The sequence below is a fragment of the Mus musculus genome, chromosome 7, assembly GCF_000001635.26.
Source record: "Mus musculus strain C57BL/6J chromosome 7, GRCm38.p6 C57BL/6J".
Taxonomy (NCBI): domain Eukaryota; kingdom Metazoa; phylum Chordata; class Mammalia; order Rodentia; family Muridae; genus Mus; species Mus musculus.
In genome coordinates this window covers 64,287,015-64,304,340 of record NC_000073.6, presented here as the reverse complement: position 1 = coordinate 64,304,340, position 17,326 = coordinate 64,287,015, and the positions used below count along the sequence as shown (strand labels likewise).

At 43.4% G+C, this 17,326-nt stretch overlaps 1 protein-coding gene across 2 annotated transcripts in view; it reads right to left on the bottom strand.

Annotated features, from left to right (window-relative positions):
• The window catches only part of Mtmr10 (myotubularin related protein 10), a 53,137-nt gene extending 36,466 nt beyond the window's left edge, over positions 1 to 16,671 (bottom strand). Inside the window, exons 1-5 of one of the 2 annotated variants that reach the window (NM_172742.2) lie at positions 16,500 to 16,671; positions 15,942 to 16,002; positions 6,745 to 6,881; positions 4,730 to 4,802; positions 3,659 to 3,801 (exon numbers count right to left, since the gene is read on the bottom strand). In NM_172742.2, coding sequence (NP_766330.2) covers positions 3,659 to 3,801; positions 4,730 to 4,802; positions 6,745 to 6,881; positions 15,942 to 16,002; positions 16,500 to 16,559 — 474 coding nt within the window. In that variant the 5' untranslated portion in view covers positions 16,560 to 16,671. Of the gene's footprint in view, positions 1 to 3,658; positions 3,802 to 4,729; positions 4,803 to 6,744; positions 6,882 to 15,941; positions 16,003 to 16,499 lie in introns of those variants that run through there. The other variant, XM_006540837.3, reaches the window with a different exon arrangement.
• Positions 16,672 to 17,326: the final 655 nt, after the last annotated feature.

The window sequence follows — 17,326 nt, the reverse complement described above, 5'->3', positions numbered from 1 at the left end:
AAATCCCTTTTTTTTACACCTCAGTTTTGAGCAAGGGTATATCCAAAGGAAATGGTGGTTCAAAGCTGCTATGAGGAAAATGTCAAATTTTGTATCTTCAAACTCCTTTCTATGGATAGACCTTCACCAAATATCATTATTTCCCATGACAGCACAAGAATAGCAAAGATGAACAGTGCTATGCTACAGCTGTACCAACTAACCTAATTTAGTCATGACACAATTGACAGAGAGCCAATTAGACAGCCAGCAATTATTAGGGCAATACTTGACAAAATGTGAACGAGTGAGCTATCGAGTATTCTGAGCCTTCTTATTTCAAACAAAAAGTAGAAGCCCTTTCAGTATTTCAAAACTGATCCATGGTTCACGCATCACAGAATGCCAAGTATGGATCCGAGCCATTTAAAAGAACTTAACAAAAGCCAAAGCGTTCCCATAGGGAACTTAACATTAGAGATTCCAGGAAGCAAATAAACAGCCTTCACTCCCCCACTGACGCTCACTGCATTCTGACTTTAGAGAGGGTCTCACTGTGCTGCTTACCCAGCCTGGAACTCCTGGCTGTGGTCAGGCAACCCTTCTGCTTCAGCCTGTCTTTGGGACCATAGGTCCACACAATCATGCCCAGCTGAAAATGCAGGGCTCATTGTTTTTCAGAGATGGAATGTCAGTTTGTAACATAGGCTGACCCTAACTCTAGAGCCTCTGGTCTCATGCTACCAAGTAACTGGGAATACAGGTATATGCCATGGTGTTAGCTCCCACTGAACGGACTCAAAAACCTTCACTCGAAATGAAAAACCCAAGAGCTGGAGAGATGGTGGTTAGAGCACCAGCTGCTCTCGCAGAGGACCCAGGTGTGATTCTCAGCACTACATGGCAGTAACTCCAGTTTCAGGGGATCCAATGCTCTCTTCCACCCTGTAAAGGTACCAGGAACACATGTGGTACACAGACGGATATGCATAACAATGAATTAAGAAAGCCCAGTAAGCTCTGGTACCCACTATAACTCTATATTCAAAACAGGTAAACCAGGGGAAATTCTTCAGCTTCATTCCCTGCTTCCCCTCTTCCCTTCATTTTTCCTATCACTGCACAAAAGAAAAGCCATATATCTTTCCGGCCTCAGGTAAAACTTTTTTTTTTTTTTTTTTTTTTTTTTAAGACACTGGCAAAAGATTTTTGTTAGAAGCTAGGCTTTGAGGGAAAACATATGAAGGCCTGGCCTGTTTGGGTGGAGGGACAGCTCAATGACTACAAACAAGGGATGGGTACCCTAAACTTACAGGCACTTCCTGCGCTTGCTCACCAGTGACTGTCCATGGGCACAGTATGTCATGCTGTGACTGTCCCTGTCCACCTTGACCAAATCCCCACTCTTTAGGGAAAGAAGATATAGCTTGCCTGTCTTTCCCAGCTTGAAAATCTAGCACAGTGTGAGTGAGCTATACCCCTAACCCCAACACACCCAGTGCTGGAGAGTTTTATGTCAACTTGACACAAGCTAAAGTCATCTGAGAGGACAGAGCCTCAATTTAGAAAATATTCCCATAAAATCTCCTTGTAGGAAAGTCTGTAGGTTATTTTCTTAGTGTTCAGTAGGGGAGGGCCCAGTCCACTGTGAACAGGGTAACCCTAGACTGGTGGTCCTGTGCTCGTAAGAAAGCAGGCTGAGCAAGCCTTGAGGAGCAAGCCAGTAAGCAGCACCCTCCCATGGCTTCTGCATCAGCTCCTGCCTCCAGGTTCCTGCCCTGCTTGAGCTCCTGCCTGGCTTCCTTCAATGTTGGACTACCATGTAGAAGTATAAGCCAACTAAACCCTTTCCTCCCCAACTCGCTTTGGATGTGGTGTTTTATCACAGTAATAGAAACTCTAACCATGACACCCCAGAAGAATGTGAGCAACTGAAAAATGGAAGCTTCCTCACAGAGTACACACCAAAACATAACCAACAAGTTCTCTAGAACAACCCAAATGATTATGACTTCCATTCACTGAATTCGTCATCTGAAAAATATAGTAAGAGTGGGAGAGCGTTGAACTTTCTGACAGAAACTTAGGCCATCTCTGGATTTCAAGGTAAAACACTCTAACTTGATCTCATGAGCCCTGTGCGAACCCTACTCTCAACAAGCTGTGCATCACAGCGATCAAGTTTTCACGGCTTCCAGCTTCTGTGGTCAATGAAATTATGAGCATATATTTAAGCTTGAGAAAATGACTTGGTTAAATATTTTACATGCAGTATTTTACTTAATCAGTCTTGAAATCTTTCTATATAAGAACAGGCATAGTGAATGTAAAATGCCAAAGTCAGAAACAGCAGAATCCATCTACTGAGAAGACCCTTAAAGTTACCAGGCTGAATGTTCATGATAGATGGTTATGTCAACTGTGGATAAAGACACTTGCTCAGATACACCGCTGTCACTCAGGTCAGCACCAGCAGCCATGCATTCTTAGAGAGCTATCTCATGCTTGCGTTCCACACATCTGCCACCTCCTCACCAGAGGATGTGAAGACAGCCAGCTGCCTTGAGATATTTCTGACAGCCTTAACTGGCAACAACAGGAATTTTCCTGCAGTCTACTGAGCATGGAAAACAACAGCACCCATGGTAACCTAGCTTCAGTCCCAGGCCATCGGGAAGGACACTGCTGCTCTGTGCCTGCTAATGGGGGAGCAGACTTTCTCCTAGGGGTTCTCTTAGCTTTCTATGTCTTCTGCATCAAACTGAACAGAGAGGCAGGTGGCCTCCAGGCTTCATTCTACTGACAAAGCTAAAACAAGGAACCAAAGAAATGGTTTCTGCTCTTGACTTACTCCACGAATAAATATGAAACATTTCCCAGAAGTCAAGGGGAAAACTGGTCAATTCAAAGTATCTGGCTTTGAGTTGCCCCTGTACCACTTATTCCAGATGAATTCATTAAGGCTTCTTTAAACTACCAGTAATCACTGGGCCCCTCCTACACCTACCCATTTATCCAATCTGTATGAAGCCAGAGTCTACCTTTTACTTTGTCCAGAAAATTCTCTGATCCTAAAATTAAAGCCTCACTAATTGTAATGATAGTAGATCTCCAACTTTTTTTCAGCCAAGAAAGGAACTGGCTAGTAGCGGTCATAAAGAAGGAAATATACTCATTTCTTCATATATATATATACACACACACACACACATGTATGTTTATGTGTATGCGTGCATATGTATATATAGACATATGAGTCTCTGATATTTTTAGCAGCTGATAAAAAAATACCCAGATTACTTTAAAGTATCTATGAACCTATAAAGGAAAATAGTTCCTTTAATATGTTTGGCTTTAGTTTTACTTGAAGAGATAGCTAATAATAATTTCTAAAACTCCTAAGCAACTAAGACATGCACACATGGCCAGGAGAGGCTTCCGCAGGTAAGGGTGCTTCCAGCTACGCCTCAGAACTTGAGTTCTATCCTTAGGATTCACATGGTAGAAAGAAAGCCCACCTACAGTAATTGGCCCTTGGACAGCCACATGTGTGCTTGTATATATACATACATAACAAATAAATGAAATAAAGAATACTTCTATCTAAATAGCAACTTTTACTGATTAAAAATGGTAAAATAGTATAGAATTCAAAAACAATACAGCTTAGCAGCATTACCTTCTTGGCACTTTCAGGACCGGACTCATCAAAGCGAAACCTGACAATTCGGAAATCTTTACAATAAATAATTAATTCTGTTGGATTGAATTTCAGCTTCTGGTTGGGACCTAGGACTTTCTGTTTCCTCTTGTGGTCATTCACTGAAGAAGAAGAAGAAATAAAAGTGACAAAGTTCTTTGCTGGTGCTCATTTACAGTTCTAACTGCTTCTCAGCATGGATGAGCACCATGCCGCCATTGCTGGAGCAGACCCATTGCTGGGGCCCTGCCTTTTCATGGCTGCCTGAGGCTCCGAGAACTATAGATGAGCACCATGCCGCCATTGCTGGAGCAGACCCATTGCTGGGGCCCTGCCTTTTCATGGCTGCCTGAGGCTCCGAGCACCATGCCGCCTTTGCTGGAGCAGACCCATTGCTGGGGCCCTGCCTTTTCATGGCTGCCTGAGGCTCCGAGCACCATGCCGCCTTTGCTGGAGCAGACCCATTGCTGGGGCCCTGCCTTTTCATGGCTGCCTGAGGCTCCGAGCACCGTGCCGCCATTGCTGGAGCAGACCCATTGCTGGGGCCCTGCCGCCATTGCTGGAGCAGACCCATTGCTGGGGCCCTGCCTTTTCATGGCTGCCTGAGGCTCCGAGCACTTTGGAAGGTTGACTCTAACTCTCAGTTTGGAGATATTTTACAGTGTCTTTGCATTGATACACTTCATGATTTAATTTTTAATTAAAAAGAGAATACAATTTATAAACTAAAAAAAATTATATCTCCATTTTACAAGCATGTCTTGATTCTCAGTTGAGTTCTTGGGACTTACAAAGGAGTAAATGTAAAAGTGAGTCTACAGAAATAAAACTCCAACTCAACTATCTGAGACCTTGGCCCTTTAAGGAATACTTCTGGATTTCAATCAACCGCTAGAGGCCCATTCCATTCTACGAAATGATCTCACCTTGAGCTTTGGGACTCAAGTGACCCTTCTGCCTCAGCCTCCCAAGTAGCTCCCAATATCCTATGTGTGGAGCTATCACATGCAGCTTCGACTTTTAGAGAGAGCACGTGCAGAATCTACATACCTGTGACAATCTGTTCAATACATGTCAAAGGGACATCATGTTCTCCAAGAAGAAGGTTTCTATAATGGAATTTCTGAAATAAAAAAAAATGATATTCATATGAATTCTTTTCTCAATGGCATCAAATTGGTAATAACAAGCCTTATGTTAAATGTAATAAGAAATTCAGTATACTATTGCCAAGGAGCACAAAAACCTTTGCTGTGCAGCAAGGACCATCCAAAGGAAATGGCATCTGACAGCACAGGTCAGTTGAAAGCTGAGGTAGAGAATATGTGTTGTGATTTTTGAGGCAGGGTTTCACCAGGTATCCCAGGATGGTTTTTAACTCCTGAGAACTCTTTTGCCTCAGTTGCCTAGATGCTAGGATTATAGGCACAGGTCACCATACCTAGCTCCCACACTTTTATTCTAACAGAAGGAAATTAAAATGTACACCACAGTTCTACTGTAACATCTGAGAGATGGAATGTGATCAATTAGTTCATAGGTAAACAAGTACATACCTAGTTTAAGAAGAATCTTCACAAAATAATGAAAGGGGGCTCTTAGGTCATCAGATTTTAAGGAGTCAAATCACAGTTGAGTTCTGTGATACAGAGTTAGTATGGGGAATGACTTTCATAGAACATAATGACGGCAACATTTTTTTAAAAAAGATTTGTTTTGATTTGAGATAGGAGTCTTGCTCCAGTTCACTTTAAAACTGTGATTCTCCTGCCTCAGTTTTCTAAGTACAATAACCTTAGAAAAAGCTTTGGGGGTGGGGATGTAAGTAGCAGCTCTGGGTTTGATTCTCAGTAACACGTAATATTCTGGCAAAGTGGAACACTTCTGTAATCCCTGGGTTCAGGAGGTAGGGGGTGGAAGGATCCGAAGGTCAAGGTCATTCTCAACTACGCATGGAGTGTGCAGCTAGCCTGGGGCACTTGAGAGCCTGGAAAAGGTGAGAAGCTACTCGAGGTATAGGTTTCCCCAGCTCACTGAATGGAGTCTGCGGCCAGAGACTCTTCAATGAAGGCAAAAGCAAAGGGAAAACTCACATTCACATCGGGTGAGCTGGTATGCCTGCATACCCAGCATTGTTAATGCCTTAAGTTTAGTCTAAATATAATTCAACAGATTAACACATATATGAATATACAGAAAATATTGAAAAATTAGTGAATGACTACATGAAATAAAATACTTACATACAGATCACTCAAATAAATGCTTGTGTTATTAAAGAAACATTCTATCAATTAAATTTCTGGGAAAAAGAGCTAGCTAGTTAAAAAAAAAACAAGCAAGCAAACAAATAAATCAGTAAACTGTTCACCATTTATAATATCATATGCCAAATCACTAAGTTTCTCTCATGATTAGTCAAAAGGAATATTTTTAAATATATTTCTAAAAATGAAGGAAAAAATAACTTTCCTATTGAAAAAGATCTATAACCAGTAATCCCAGAGGATAAATAAAGCAAACTGACTTAAAGTCATCTCACTAAGCTTAATATGAGGTGTAATCAAGTACTTGAGAAGCAGAGGCAGAAAGATCAAGAGTTCAAAGGCAGTCTGAACTATCCAGGGGGATTCTGTAGAGTGGAATCCCGCCCAGTAGCAGAGCATGTGCAAAGACCCTAGTCTGATCTCTAATATTACAGCAGACGAAACCAAACCAACAATCACATAACCCACTCACTCTACTCCTCAAGCAAAGTTGTGACATTCTCCTTCACTGTATTTTGATTTTTTAAAATTATTTTTATTCGTTCTTTAAGGATTTTGTGCAATATATCTTGATCATATTCATCCCTCACTCACCTCCTCCCAGATCGGTCACTTCTTGCCTACCCACACAAACTTGTGTCGTCTTGCTAAGTCGATCAATTCCACCGTTTACAGTGTATTTCTAGCAGTAATGCATTGCTGATGATTCTTACTATTTTCTAAATCTTTTATTATATAACAGTATAGTCTACTTACAGTTAAAGCCCTAACATAATTAAACAGTACACAAGCAAATACCTGTAATGGCATTGGGTCATCTGTGATAAAGGAAATTTTGAAGTTACTGCATATCAACTTGCCCCACAAATCATACTGGCTCGTGTCTGTTGCGATGCATTTTCTCACAAAATTGACTTCATTTACAACAATTTCTCCTAAAAAGAAAAAAAGAAATCACAGTGAGCCAAACACTATACCAACAATCCTGAAAGCACTGTGTGAGCTGGCAGAGGACTTCTTGGCTGCTGGTGGCTGAAAGAATGACTGTGAAGAAGAGCTGCCATGGCTGCTGGCATTCGTGGGCACTGGGGTATGGTACAGAATGAGGCCCCAAAAGCTTTGGGGTCGGAGCTGACAGAACCAGCAAGGTGGCCTCAGCCGTTCTGCTGCCTCTAGTTAGCTAGCCCCCAAGGCACTCCTGAGACATTTGTGACGGACATCTGGGTTTATTAAGACGTGACATTCACTAACAATCATGTCTTTGATCATTTTGTAAGGGATGAGACCCAGTATCCAGTTTCATCTGCTTTAAAGTACACTTCATGAAATCGTTGCACTCAAACTGTGACAGAGTAAACAATAAAACTTTAAAGTCAAGCTTGAGTTAAAAGGAAAGACTGGAAGAACAAACACTGGAAACCCCAGCAAGGGCTCTCACGTGCCGTGGAAAGGAGTAATTTCTCCAAAGGCATTTAGAACGTGATCATCACTTTAGATCTACAATGCAATGAGACAAGGCACATTTTAAGCTATCAGCCTCTTTGGTCAATGGCAGAAAGCCAGGATACAATCTGTTTTGCACTTTCTATTATCAGAAAACTGATTTCACAGTGATGCCCAGAACCTGTTTGCTGACAATCCCCAAACACCTCATTCATGAAGAATGGAACTTTAGTCTCAAAACAACCCTCTCCAACAAAAATGCTAACAATAAACTGAGTGACAATGAATAAATTCTACTCAACCCTCTTAAAAATTCATAAGGCTAATTTTAAGAACAGCCGCTAATATTTACTTGAGGATTTAACTCATAGACTCATGTCAAATTCCTGGCTCAAATCACTTGAGAAAATTTCCATCCTGAATACAAGCTTCTTTCACATGGCTGAAGGCCCTGGATGCCAAGTCCTGCTCAGCTGTCTTTCTTACCCTCCCGCTGCAGCCACAATGGCCTTCTGTGAACCCCTTTTATATACCACACTGCTTCCATTTATGGGTCTTTGAACACACTCCTGTCTTGGAAGATTCTTTCTTTCAGACAGTGACTGTGTTAAAGAATGCCTTAAAATAAATCTCCCTGCCTAGATGAAATTTCCCTAATCACAGCACTATATACTTGTAATTAATTGCCCTGCTCATCACAGCTACAACTTGACACACGTTTACTTTTTACGTTTATTTTTAAGTTCATGCTTGCCTCAGTCAGGATTATATATCCAATGATGGGAGGAAATGGACATTTGCTGAAACTGCAACGCATGCAACAGCATCTACTACATGTTGGTGGCTGTTAAGAACGTGCTGAATAAAGGACTGAAATCCACTTAGTACCTCTGGTTTACAAAAGAAGGAATAAAACCAGCGATCTGAATGGATAAAAAACATAAATTACTTATAATCATCTCACTGAATCAGATGTGGCAGTGTAACCCAGCACTAAGGAGGCAGAGGCAGAAGGATCCAGAGTTCAAGACCAGCCTGAGTACACAGTGAGACTGTCCCTAAAATGCAATAGATGGGGACACAGCTAAGTGTTAGAGCATGTACAAAGACCCTAAGTTAGACCAACAGCAAAACAAACCAAGAAATAAACCACCAAACTTCCTAACTCTATTTCTCTAGGGAGCTTGTTCTCTCTAGCCTAGTTTTTAATGTGAGTGAGGGACATTCCTAGCAGACAACCAGCAGCCGTGGAACTCACGATGCTCTGAGAGAAGCGGGACCAGTAATTCCTCTGGTCCAGCAGCCAGCTGAGTTGGGAGGTGAGGACTGTTTGGATATGCAAAGGCAGAATGTAATAACAGAACTGCCACGGCTGTCCCCCAACACACAGGGAACAGTGTAATCTACGATTGGTGGCTACGCAGTGCTTATCTTGATTGATTCTTACATAGCCTCTATGAAAGAAAGGCAGATGTTTTCTCTACTACAAAGATCAGGCATTTGGCACTGAACAGGTTAAATCACTTACATACTCCTAAGCCTTTAAAGACAGAAATAAATGTGAAACTTCAAGTGTCCTTCAGCACCCATGGGGCATTGGTTCTCAGACCTTGTAAACCTAACATTCATTATATACATGGTAGGGCACTGCATACAACTTACCTACAGTCTTTAAAGCATCCTGGATGATTTGAAGTACCTAATAAATGTATGTGCTGTGCTGCTACACAGTATTCAGGGAATAAGGACAAGAACACAACTCTGTGCATGTTCAGTACCTGTGATCAGAGATTTGCCACCAAGAATTGGCTGATTCCACATATATGGAACGCAGTCACAAAAGCATTCTGTCCTTGTTTCTACAAACTTTCATAAATGGACATGTGTTGTAGTGACTTGGAATAAGTACCAACATTGAATTAAAGACTCAATGTTGTTCCTAACCTCCACAGAGAGCTTATCACCTGCCTTATCACAATCTGGGCTACTGAATAGTCAACCACTTTCCCCAGTCTTAGCTGTCAATTATAAGACTTTCATAAGGGAACTAATTATTTCTGCTGCAGACAGAAGTCACCTTTTTGTAACCCAAACGCACATTGCTCATCCCTCAACTGATTTACCTGAACTGGGACTTTGAAAACAATGCTACAGAAAGTCAGGAGCCACAATGAAATAGGATTCATTCACATTTGCATGCATGTTACACTCAGATAAAAACCACCTAAAAACAACAGCGTCCAGTCACAATGCAGGATTTCCTGAGACGGGGAGCAGAAGCACTCATGGTAAGAAACGGAGAAAGAACTTCTGGACTAGGACACCGTGCCTGAGCTCAAATCATCTGTCTGTCCACCTGTCCGTCCATCCATCCACCCACCTGCCCATCTCTCCTCAGCCCCACAACAGCCCTTCTCTAGCCACTGGATTCTTACCCATGCAGCAGGAGCAAGGCAGGCGCCTGCGAATTCAGTGAGGATGAGACACAGGAAGAGCATTGGTGGGTGGCGGCTCCATGGGATGGGGAACCACAGCCCCTGGGCTACACGGATGCCTTTGTAATACTCTTTTACTGACATTTTATTCTTGGGCTAATTTTGGCTGCTTCATAGGACAAGGGCAAGACTGAGTACTTGTAACATAGACTTATCCCAGAAAACCTACAACATTTATTGTGTGGCACTTTACAGAAAAAAGGAGAAAGAAATGTAAAGAGAATAGTCTCCAAATGATATAGAGAGGGAAAATTTTAATCTCCAATATCAAAAAGGATCGTGTATGTTGTCTTTAATTCCTCATGCAATTAAAAAGGCAATATATGTCTGGTAAATAGAAATAAAATTTCCCATAAATTGCAGGCTGGAAAATAGTTAAGGGTAAAATCTTCTGTAATTTAGCACATGACTTAAAATAGGAGGACCAATTCTCCCCAGTTCCCTGATACAGAAAGCCTTCCCTGGGCATGGGGCTTACAGCACTAAAAGACAGTATGGGATGAGCTGCACCGGTGACTCACCCTAAAGTTTTATAAGTTATAACTGCAAGTCTGAGCTATGTATTAGGTAAACAAAATGTGTGGTACTGCCATTGGTAGTAACCCTACAGGGCATACACAACACAAAAAAAGGCCTATCAGCAGGTATCATACCCAGTAAGGGCAGCACCCAGTGGGAGCAGCACACAGTGGGAGCAGGACCAGGGTTCCAGTGCAGGTCTTAGGAAAGGACCAGGATGCAGTAGTGAACAGGAAAGTGATGTACAGAGTGTGTGGTCAGAGTAACAAAGACCCAAATCATGAATAAAGTATCTGGGAGGCAGCAGAGGGCCCGACTAAGTGAAACAAGCATCAGTGCCTGGGATCACACAAATTAGTAAGGTAGAGTTTATTTAAGAAGTTAATAAAGCGTTTAAGCACCAGTGGGAAGACTGTATGAAGAGTTAGCATCATGCTGGCCTGAGGTTCTTAGCAGGAGCATAAGAAATGGGCAGCTGTAAACACAGGATGCCTCCAGGTGATGGTCAAGCCTGGGACTGTGGAAGTAAAATCAGTCTGTCATCTAGGTAGCCATCTTTGAATGGGTATTATATGAGTCAAGAGACAGTTTTGTTTTATGTTTTGCCAGAGAGTGGCTTACAACCCAACAGAGGAAATGAGACTTAGGGTGAGGCAGAAGACAAGAACAATATCGAAACAGCACAAACAATGAATATGTATAAATTAGGATAGCTACATGTTCTCAGCTTTGCGGATGCCCTGGTCTGACTACAAGAGAACTGTTGGTCAGGGCATGCGCTACCGACCTACCAGCTAATGTTTGTAACTCAAGTGCCTTTGGTTCTGTATTGGGAAAGAGAAGAATGAGCTGAGCCGACGCAGGCCTTTCAGAGCAGTGGCCTGGGCTTAGCTGACACTCAAAGTTCAGATCACAAACATTCCCTGGGAAAGCTTGCTGCCAGTCCATAGTGAGCCCCAGGTCTGACTTAGGTGACTACCCTGGGCCCTCACGAGCTTTGGTATCCACTGCGGCACTTTCCCCAAAGATCAGACATTGTGTAAGGGCAGACTCTATCTGCCCCACCACCTTCCCAAAACAAAAACAAACCAAAACCCTCTGCCAAGCAACACTCGCATACATTCCACACCTGCTGAACAAAGAAATCCATTATAGTTAGTCACTGCATTTCAATCTTCTTCCTCCCACCTCCAGGATGCTTCAAAAGATCCCACCTCAGGGAGGCAGGAGGGCAAAGGTCATGGAGCCCTATCACTGCAATCTTACATCCCAAACACAAAGCTAGCCAGTGGCACTCTACCAGCCACTCCTCAGCAAGGCCAGCAACAGGAAATCACTACCTCTGAAGACATTCCACTTTCTTTCTGGCAGCTGACATTGAAAGTTCTTCTTCAAGCTGGGTCAAAATCTGTCACTGTCGTGAGGAAAGCAGAGCTCTTTTCAAGTCAGAATCTTGAAAAGAATCTTCTCTTGACTGGCTTTCAGGCTGCCCTCCACAGTTCCAAAGCAAAAACCTGACTGTGAAAGTCACCAATGGAGCGAGGTGGGCCGTGCTGCTTAGTGGCTAACAGCACACACAGTGTGGGAGGCAGGCACAGGAGAATCTCTGCCTTTGCAGGTTATGCAACACTGGGCAGCTTCCTTAATTCTTGCTAGGAATTCTCTCACCTGTCAACTGAAGACAAACTAGTACCTTGCCTGACAGAGCTGTTGTGAGGATTGACCTATAAGGTTTATCAGCCAAGGATTCAAGCTCAGGTATCAGAAGCATGCCTGGAGCAAGGTTAGCAAGGAGGACATTCTGTGGCTCTGTGTTAGCTGGATATCAAGGGCAGCAAAGCCCAAAGGCCTGCGCACTGTCATGCTAGCCCCTCGGTGTCTTCCTTCGTTGGCATGGATTTTCTGCCTGCGCACTGTCATGCTAGCCCCTCGGTGTTCTTCCTTCGTTGGCATGGATTTTCTGGAACTACAATACAGGCAGCACTGCCAAACACCTTCCTTGTGTGAACCTGGACATATGCCTGTGTGGGAGCAGAGCTGTACTGTGAGGACCGAATTATGGCTGCGTAGAGTTGGGTTAGAACAATTTGTCAAAAGGAGATGTGTTTTGAAAGATGGTGGGAGGACACCTATACAGACAAAGTAACTAGTCATCTCTACACGGTGCTCACTAAACCGTACTGACAATAATCTCATCCTACAGTTTCCAGTTTACATTCCAAACCATGTCTATGCCTAAAAACAATTTCGGGGGCAAAACAGAGTTCCTAACTTTGTATGTCAAAGAAGTTAGGAGGTAATCTCAGTGCAATTTTTAAATCAAATTACTTCAAACTGATGAAAAAAAGCTCTATATTCCTAACTTTTCTTTTGACCATAGCCTAGCGAAAACACCACTTGAGACTGAGAGCACAATGGCCTGGAGTGCCAGCCCCCAAGGGTCTGACACCACGATAGACAATATGATTTCAACCAATCAGATAGATAGATAGATAGATAGATAGATAGATAATTACCCTAAACATCACTCAGGCCCTGCCTGGAATCTGGGAACCGGTTATCAGACCACAACCTCCAGATTCACTATACTTCAGGAAACTCTCCCTTCTACACAAAACCTGGATAGTGCTCATATGTTCCCATACACAAATAACATACAGAGTTACAGACTTGACTGTAATACTCTGTACTTTCTAAAAGCATGGGATGACTGACATCTATACAATAAGAGAACAGGATTCATATAATGAGCTAATGACAAAGAGAATGCCGGCTCAGATGGTAACTAAGCTGACACAGTACTTTACTCCAATTACAGGTTCAGATGTAATTCTCAGGAGATGTCTAGCATGAAATAGCAGTGTTTCTCTTGTTCCTAAATCCAGGAGTTGGTTTCTGCATGCAGGCACACCTAAGGTAACAGTTTGAGCAGGGTGGGGTCCTACTGTCCAGTCATTCACTCAGTGATAGCATAGTGTCACATTTCAGGCACTGTGTTAAGGTAACAGGTTCACAAAGCTATATTTGATACAATCCTCATCTCAAAGAGCTTCATGAATCAGGAAAGTTGAGAATTACTAATATAAACCAGAATCTGAATTCAATTACTCATCATTTTCTTCAATTTTCTTTACTTAATAAATGATGGGGACCATTTTAAACTTGGCATTGAGGCCCAACGGAGCACATGATCAAGGCCCACAAGTAAACAATTGATTTTGTGTTCTAATTTTCATCTGCTTATTGAATTAAAAGTTCAAACTTCGGGCAACCGTAGTAGGATATCCTTGGACCCAAGGCAGTAAGCCAAAACGCAGTGTATGCTACTATATCACGGAACAATTACTTCTTGTTCTTTGTACCTGGGTAAAGAAAGCCACAGGAGACTTGAGAGGATTTTCTCTTGCCCCCAGTGGCAATGAAGGGCAGAACTGTATTAGCCACGCCCTCAGTCAAAAGTGCTCTTCTAGCTTAGGTCTTTATAGTTTGCTCACTGTCATTTTTGTGGTGGTGGGGAGCAAACCCAGTGTCTTGCGCACGCCAAGCATGGTAAGCACATACTCTACCACGAGCTGCAAGCCTCATCACCCTAGCCCAGGCTTAGATCACAATACTTTCTATTCGTTTTCCAGATTACACATGCAGAGTACCACGTTGTAGGCCGAAGAAATACCACTGGGGTTTTAGCAGGAATTGCAGATTTGACATTAGAGTTAAGGCAGGAAAGGGAGACCAGAATGGGAGGCTCAGCCAAAGCGCAACCTCAAAGAGCATTGGGAAAGTGGGGACAAGACGGTAAGAACAGCAGAGGCTAGGCAAGGGGCAAGGCTTTACAGTTCAGGAGCAGCCCAGTCTTCTGTAGATAAACAGGGAGCAAAGAAAAACTGGACATCAATCAGGGTTATCATTCAGGTCAGCAAGTTTTTTAATGGGCATTGAACAAAAGACACTGCTATTTCTACGAAAAGTATACTACTCACAGTCAGGAACCGGGGTTAAAATCTTCCCCAGAAATGGTAGTAGTAGTAGTAATAGTAGTAGTATTAGTAGTAATTTCAAAGACTAATTCTTCATTAAGAAAATTCTTCAACCATATTCATAATCACATTTTTCCTAAGCATAGCTTAAGTTTAAAAGCTAATTAAAAAAAAAACAAAACTTGAGTATTTATAGTTAGGACTACATTGTTTTTTAGTGTCAGAGCACAGAATTGCTGAGGGGAGACCTGGCTGTCTAAAAACCAGTTCAAAGCGAAGGCAAAGTTCAACAGCTTCCAGACACTTGGTCAACACGCATACTGCTCCCCTGGCTGTCTCTGCTGTGCCTACGGTGGCGAATACCAACACGGAGCATGCACGGGGGCAAGGGTTGCTCAGTACTGCTTCAGCTCACTCTCAGGACCAGCAGAAAGGGTTCATCAGTAAACACTGAGGAGAAGACACTAACAAAAGCCAGAAAAAATATAACTCTAGTAGTCTACAAGAACTTTTAAGAGTTGGCATCTGCCATACGGAACCAAAGGCTGACGCTTTAACTGTTCATCTCTACTACACTTCAAGTTCCCACACTTGTGAAGTCGTAACTCTCTTATTAAAGGGATGAATTTGAGACTTTTTTTTTCTGACATACAAAACTGGTATTTGATCATAATTTAAGCTTAAGATAGATAGGCCTTCCTAAATGTCTGGTTATTTGCCCCAATAATCTTATTAAAACACCGATTTTTCTTTAATTATTGTGTAATTGCTACACAATTCAAAAATAGTAATCAAATAATAGTTTTTCTACATTGTAAAACTGTTTTCTATGAATCCCTACTTCTATTTGTAAGGTCTCCATCTAAGATAAATTTGTTCTTAACAAATGATTTCCAAGAGGCTCGAGCACACACACACACACACACACACACACACACACACACACGGGGATGCCTGGAGACATTCTGGTTGTACTGAGGATGTTAGCAGTTAGCAGAAGATGGGGGCACCACTATCATGGAACTGATAAGAGGCCAAAGAGGTAGGGATGGCTGTCAGCTCAGGACAGCTTCTCACAAGAATTGCCCAGCCTGAAAGGTCAATAGTGTCTCTACTGGGAAACAAAGTTCTAAACTGAAAGAAGCAAACTTGCAGACAGCTGACAACTTCAAAAGCCAATTACAGAGTCAGTCAATGTCTGCTAAGCTTTGTCATTATCTTAGAACACAGACATGCTTTTCATACTATCAAAACACATTAAAATGATTGGATTATTAATCATGATTTCATTAGGTGGTAACACATATGGAAAGCATAAGAACTTTCACTACCCAAGCAATTAGATTCATCTTTCAAAACTACCCTTTCAGGAGACAGAAAAGAAATGAGGTAGTTATTCTCTTGAAAGTCTTCTATTGTACTTTAAACTTTCCGAGACAAACATCAATTATGTCTAGCCAACTCTCTGGAGAAAGTTAAAAATAATGGAAAGGGAAAGAGAACTACACAATACCATTCCGTACAATCTCAGTCCAAGGCACATTCAAATTCTGAAATTTACCTGGCAAAAGGACCGGCTCCAGCTTTTTAATCTTCGGTTCGGAACTGATCTTATCGTCAGTCTGAAATACAGGAACAAAATAAAGCAAAATCCAAACACCGCCCTGTCACAAGATACTAAGGCAGATTTTCTAAGTGATGACACATGCAACAGACATATATCCCCTACTAAAAACTCTTTCAGGTCCAAATAGAGATCGTTTTAAGATCTTCTCGTCGACTTGAGAGCCTCACAATAAACATATTTACAACAGCCCAAGCCGCTTTCAAGAATTCACAGCTATGAGACAGGTAAGCTCTGCGAGGTGTCCACAGCGCTGCAACCATCTGGCAGTCACCGCAGGGTCGGTGCCCAGCCCCGAAGGAAGGAAAGAAATGCAGCTCCGGACGGTTCTACGATCTCGTCACACGGCAGGACTAGGGACCGCAGGACTTCGGCCAGAGAATGGCCGCCGCCGCGGAGCGCTACAAGTTTCTACTGCGCCCGTGGCTCCCGGGAGGCGCGCTTGCCGGCGACTCGTCTGGGTCCCGAGCCCCCCGCCGGGTCGCGAGCGCTTACCTGGGCCGGCGGCAGGAGGTAGGACCTGAAGCTGGGTCTGGGCGGCTTGAGAGAGAACATGGTGCCGCCGCCTGTGCGCCCCGGCCCTATGGCCGGTCAGAAGTCTCCCGGTTCAGCGTTCCCGGTGCAGCTGCCCAGGCCGGGTCTGCGGCCCGCCCCGCCGGGCGGACTGACGGGCGGGGACGGACCAGGCCGAGCGCCCGCCCGAAATAGGCGGAGCCTGGTGGAGCCACGCCCATCCCCGGAAGCGACTCGCGCGGAGCTGCAGTCAAAGCTTTCAGTCTCTAGGCGGTACTGTCACGGAGCGCGACGCTGGAGTGGGGCGCCACGGGGACCCGAGAGGCCATCTTGAGAGCGCGCTTCTACGGAGGCCCGCAGGGGTCACGGAGGATTTCACAGGCCTACTGCGACTCACGAGGGTCATGCCGGCTTCGCGAAGCTGCAATGGCCTGTGGTGGTCAGTGTGCACGGTAGCTGCTGTTCCAGGACCCGAGTCCTCCGGCATCTGCGATGGCTGCTATATTAAAGGAGGGAAGACTTTTCTTTCACCTCTTGCTACCAATTGATTTAACCACTGGTTTCCTTGAGGTTCTGAGGCTTGGCTTGTGCTGAGTGCCTGGGACAGATGATACTGGCTGGCAAACCAGAACCCCCAGTTTAGTTTTCTGATTTTATTCTTCTCGTTAAACTTTAAGTGAAAAGGGATATTAAGCAAGTTGTCTCCCCACGCCCCTTTCCATCCTCATTTATAAAGATGCTATTCAACAGGTAAGTTAACAGAATTCCAGGGAGAGAAGACCCCATCGCTGGTGGGAACCAAACACTGT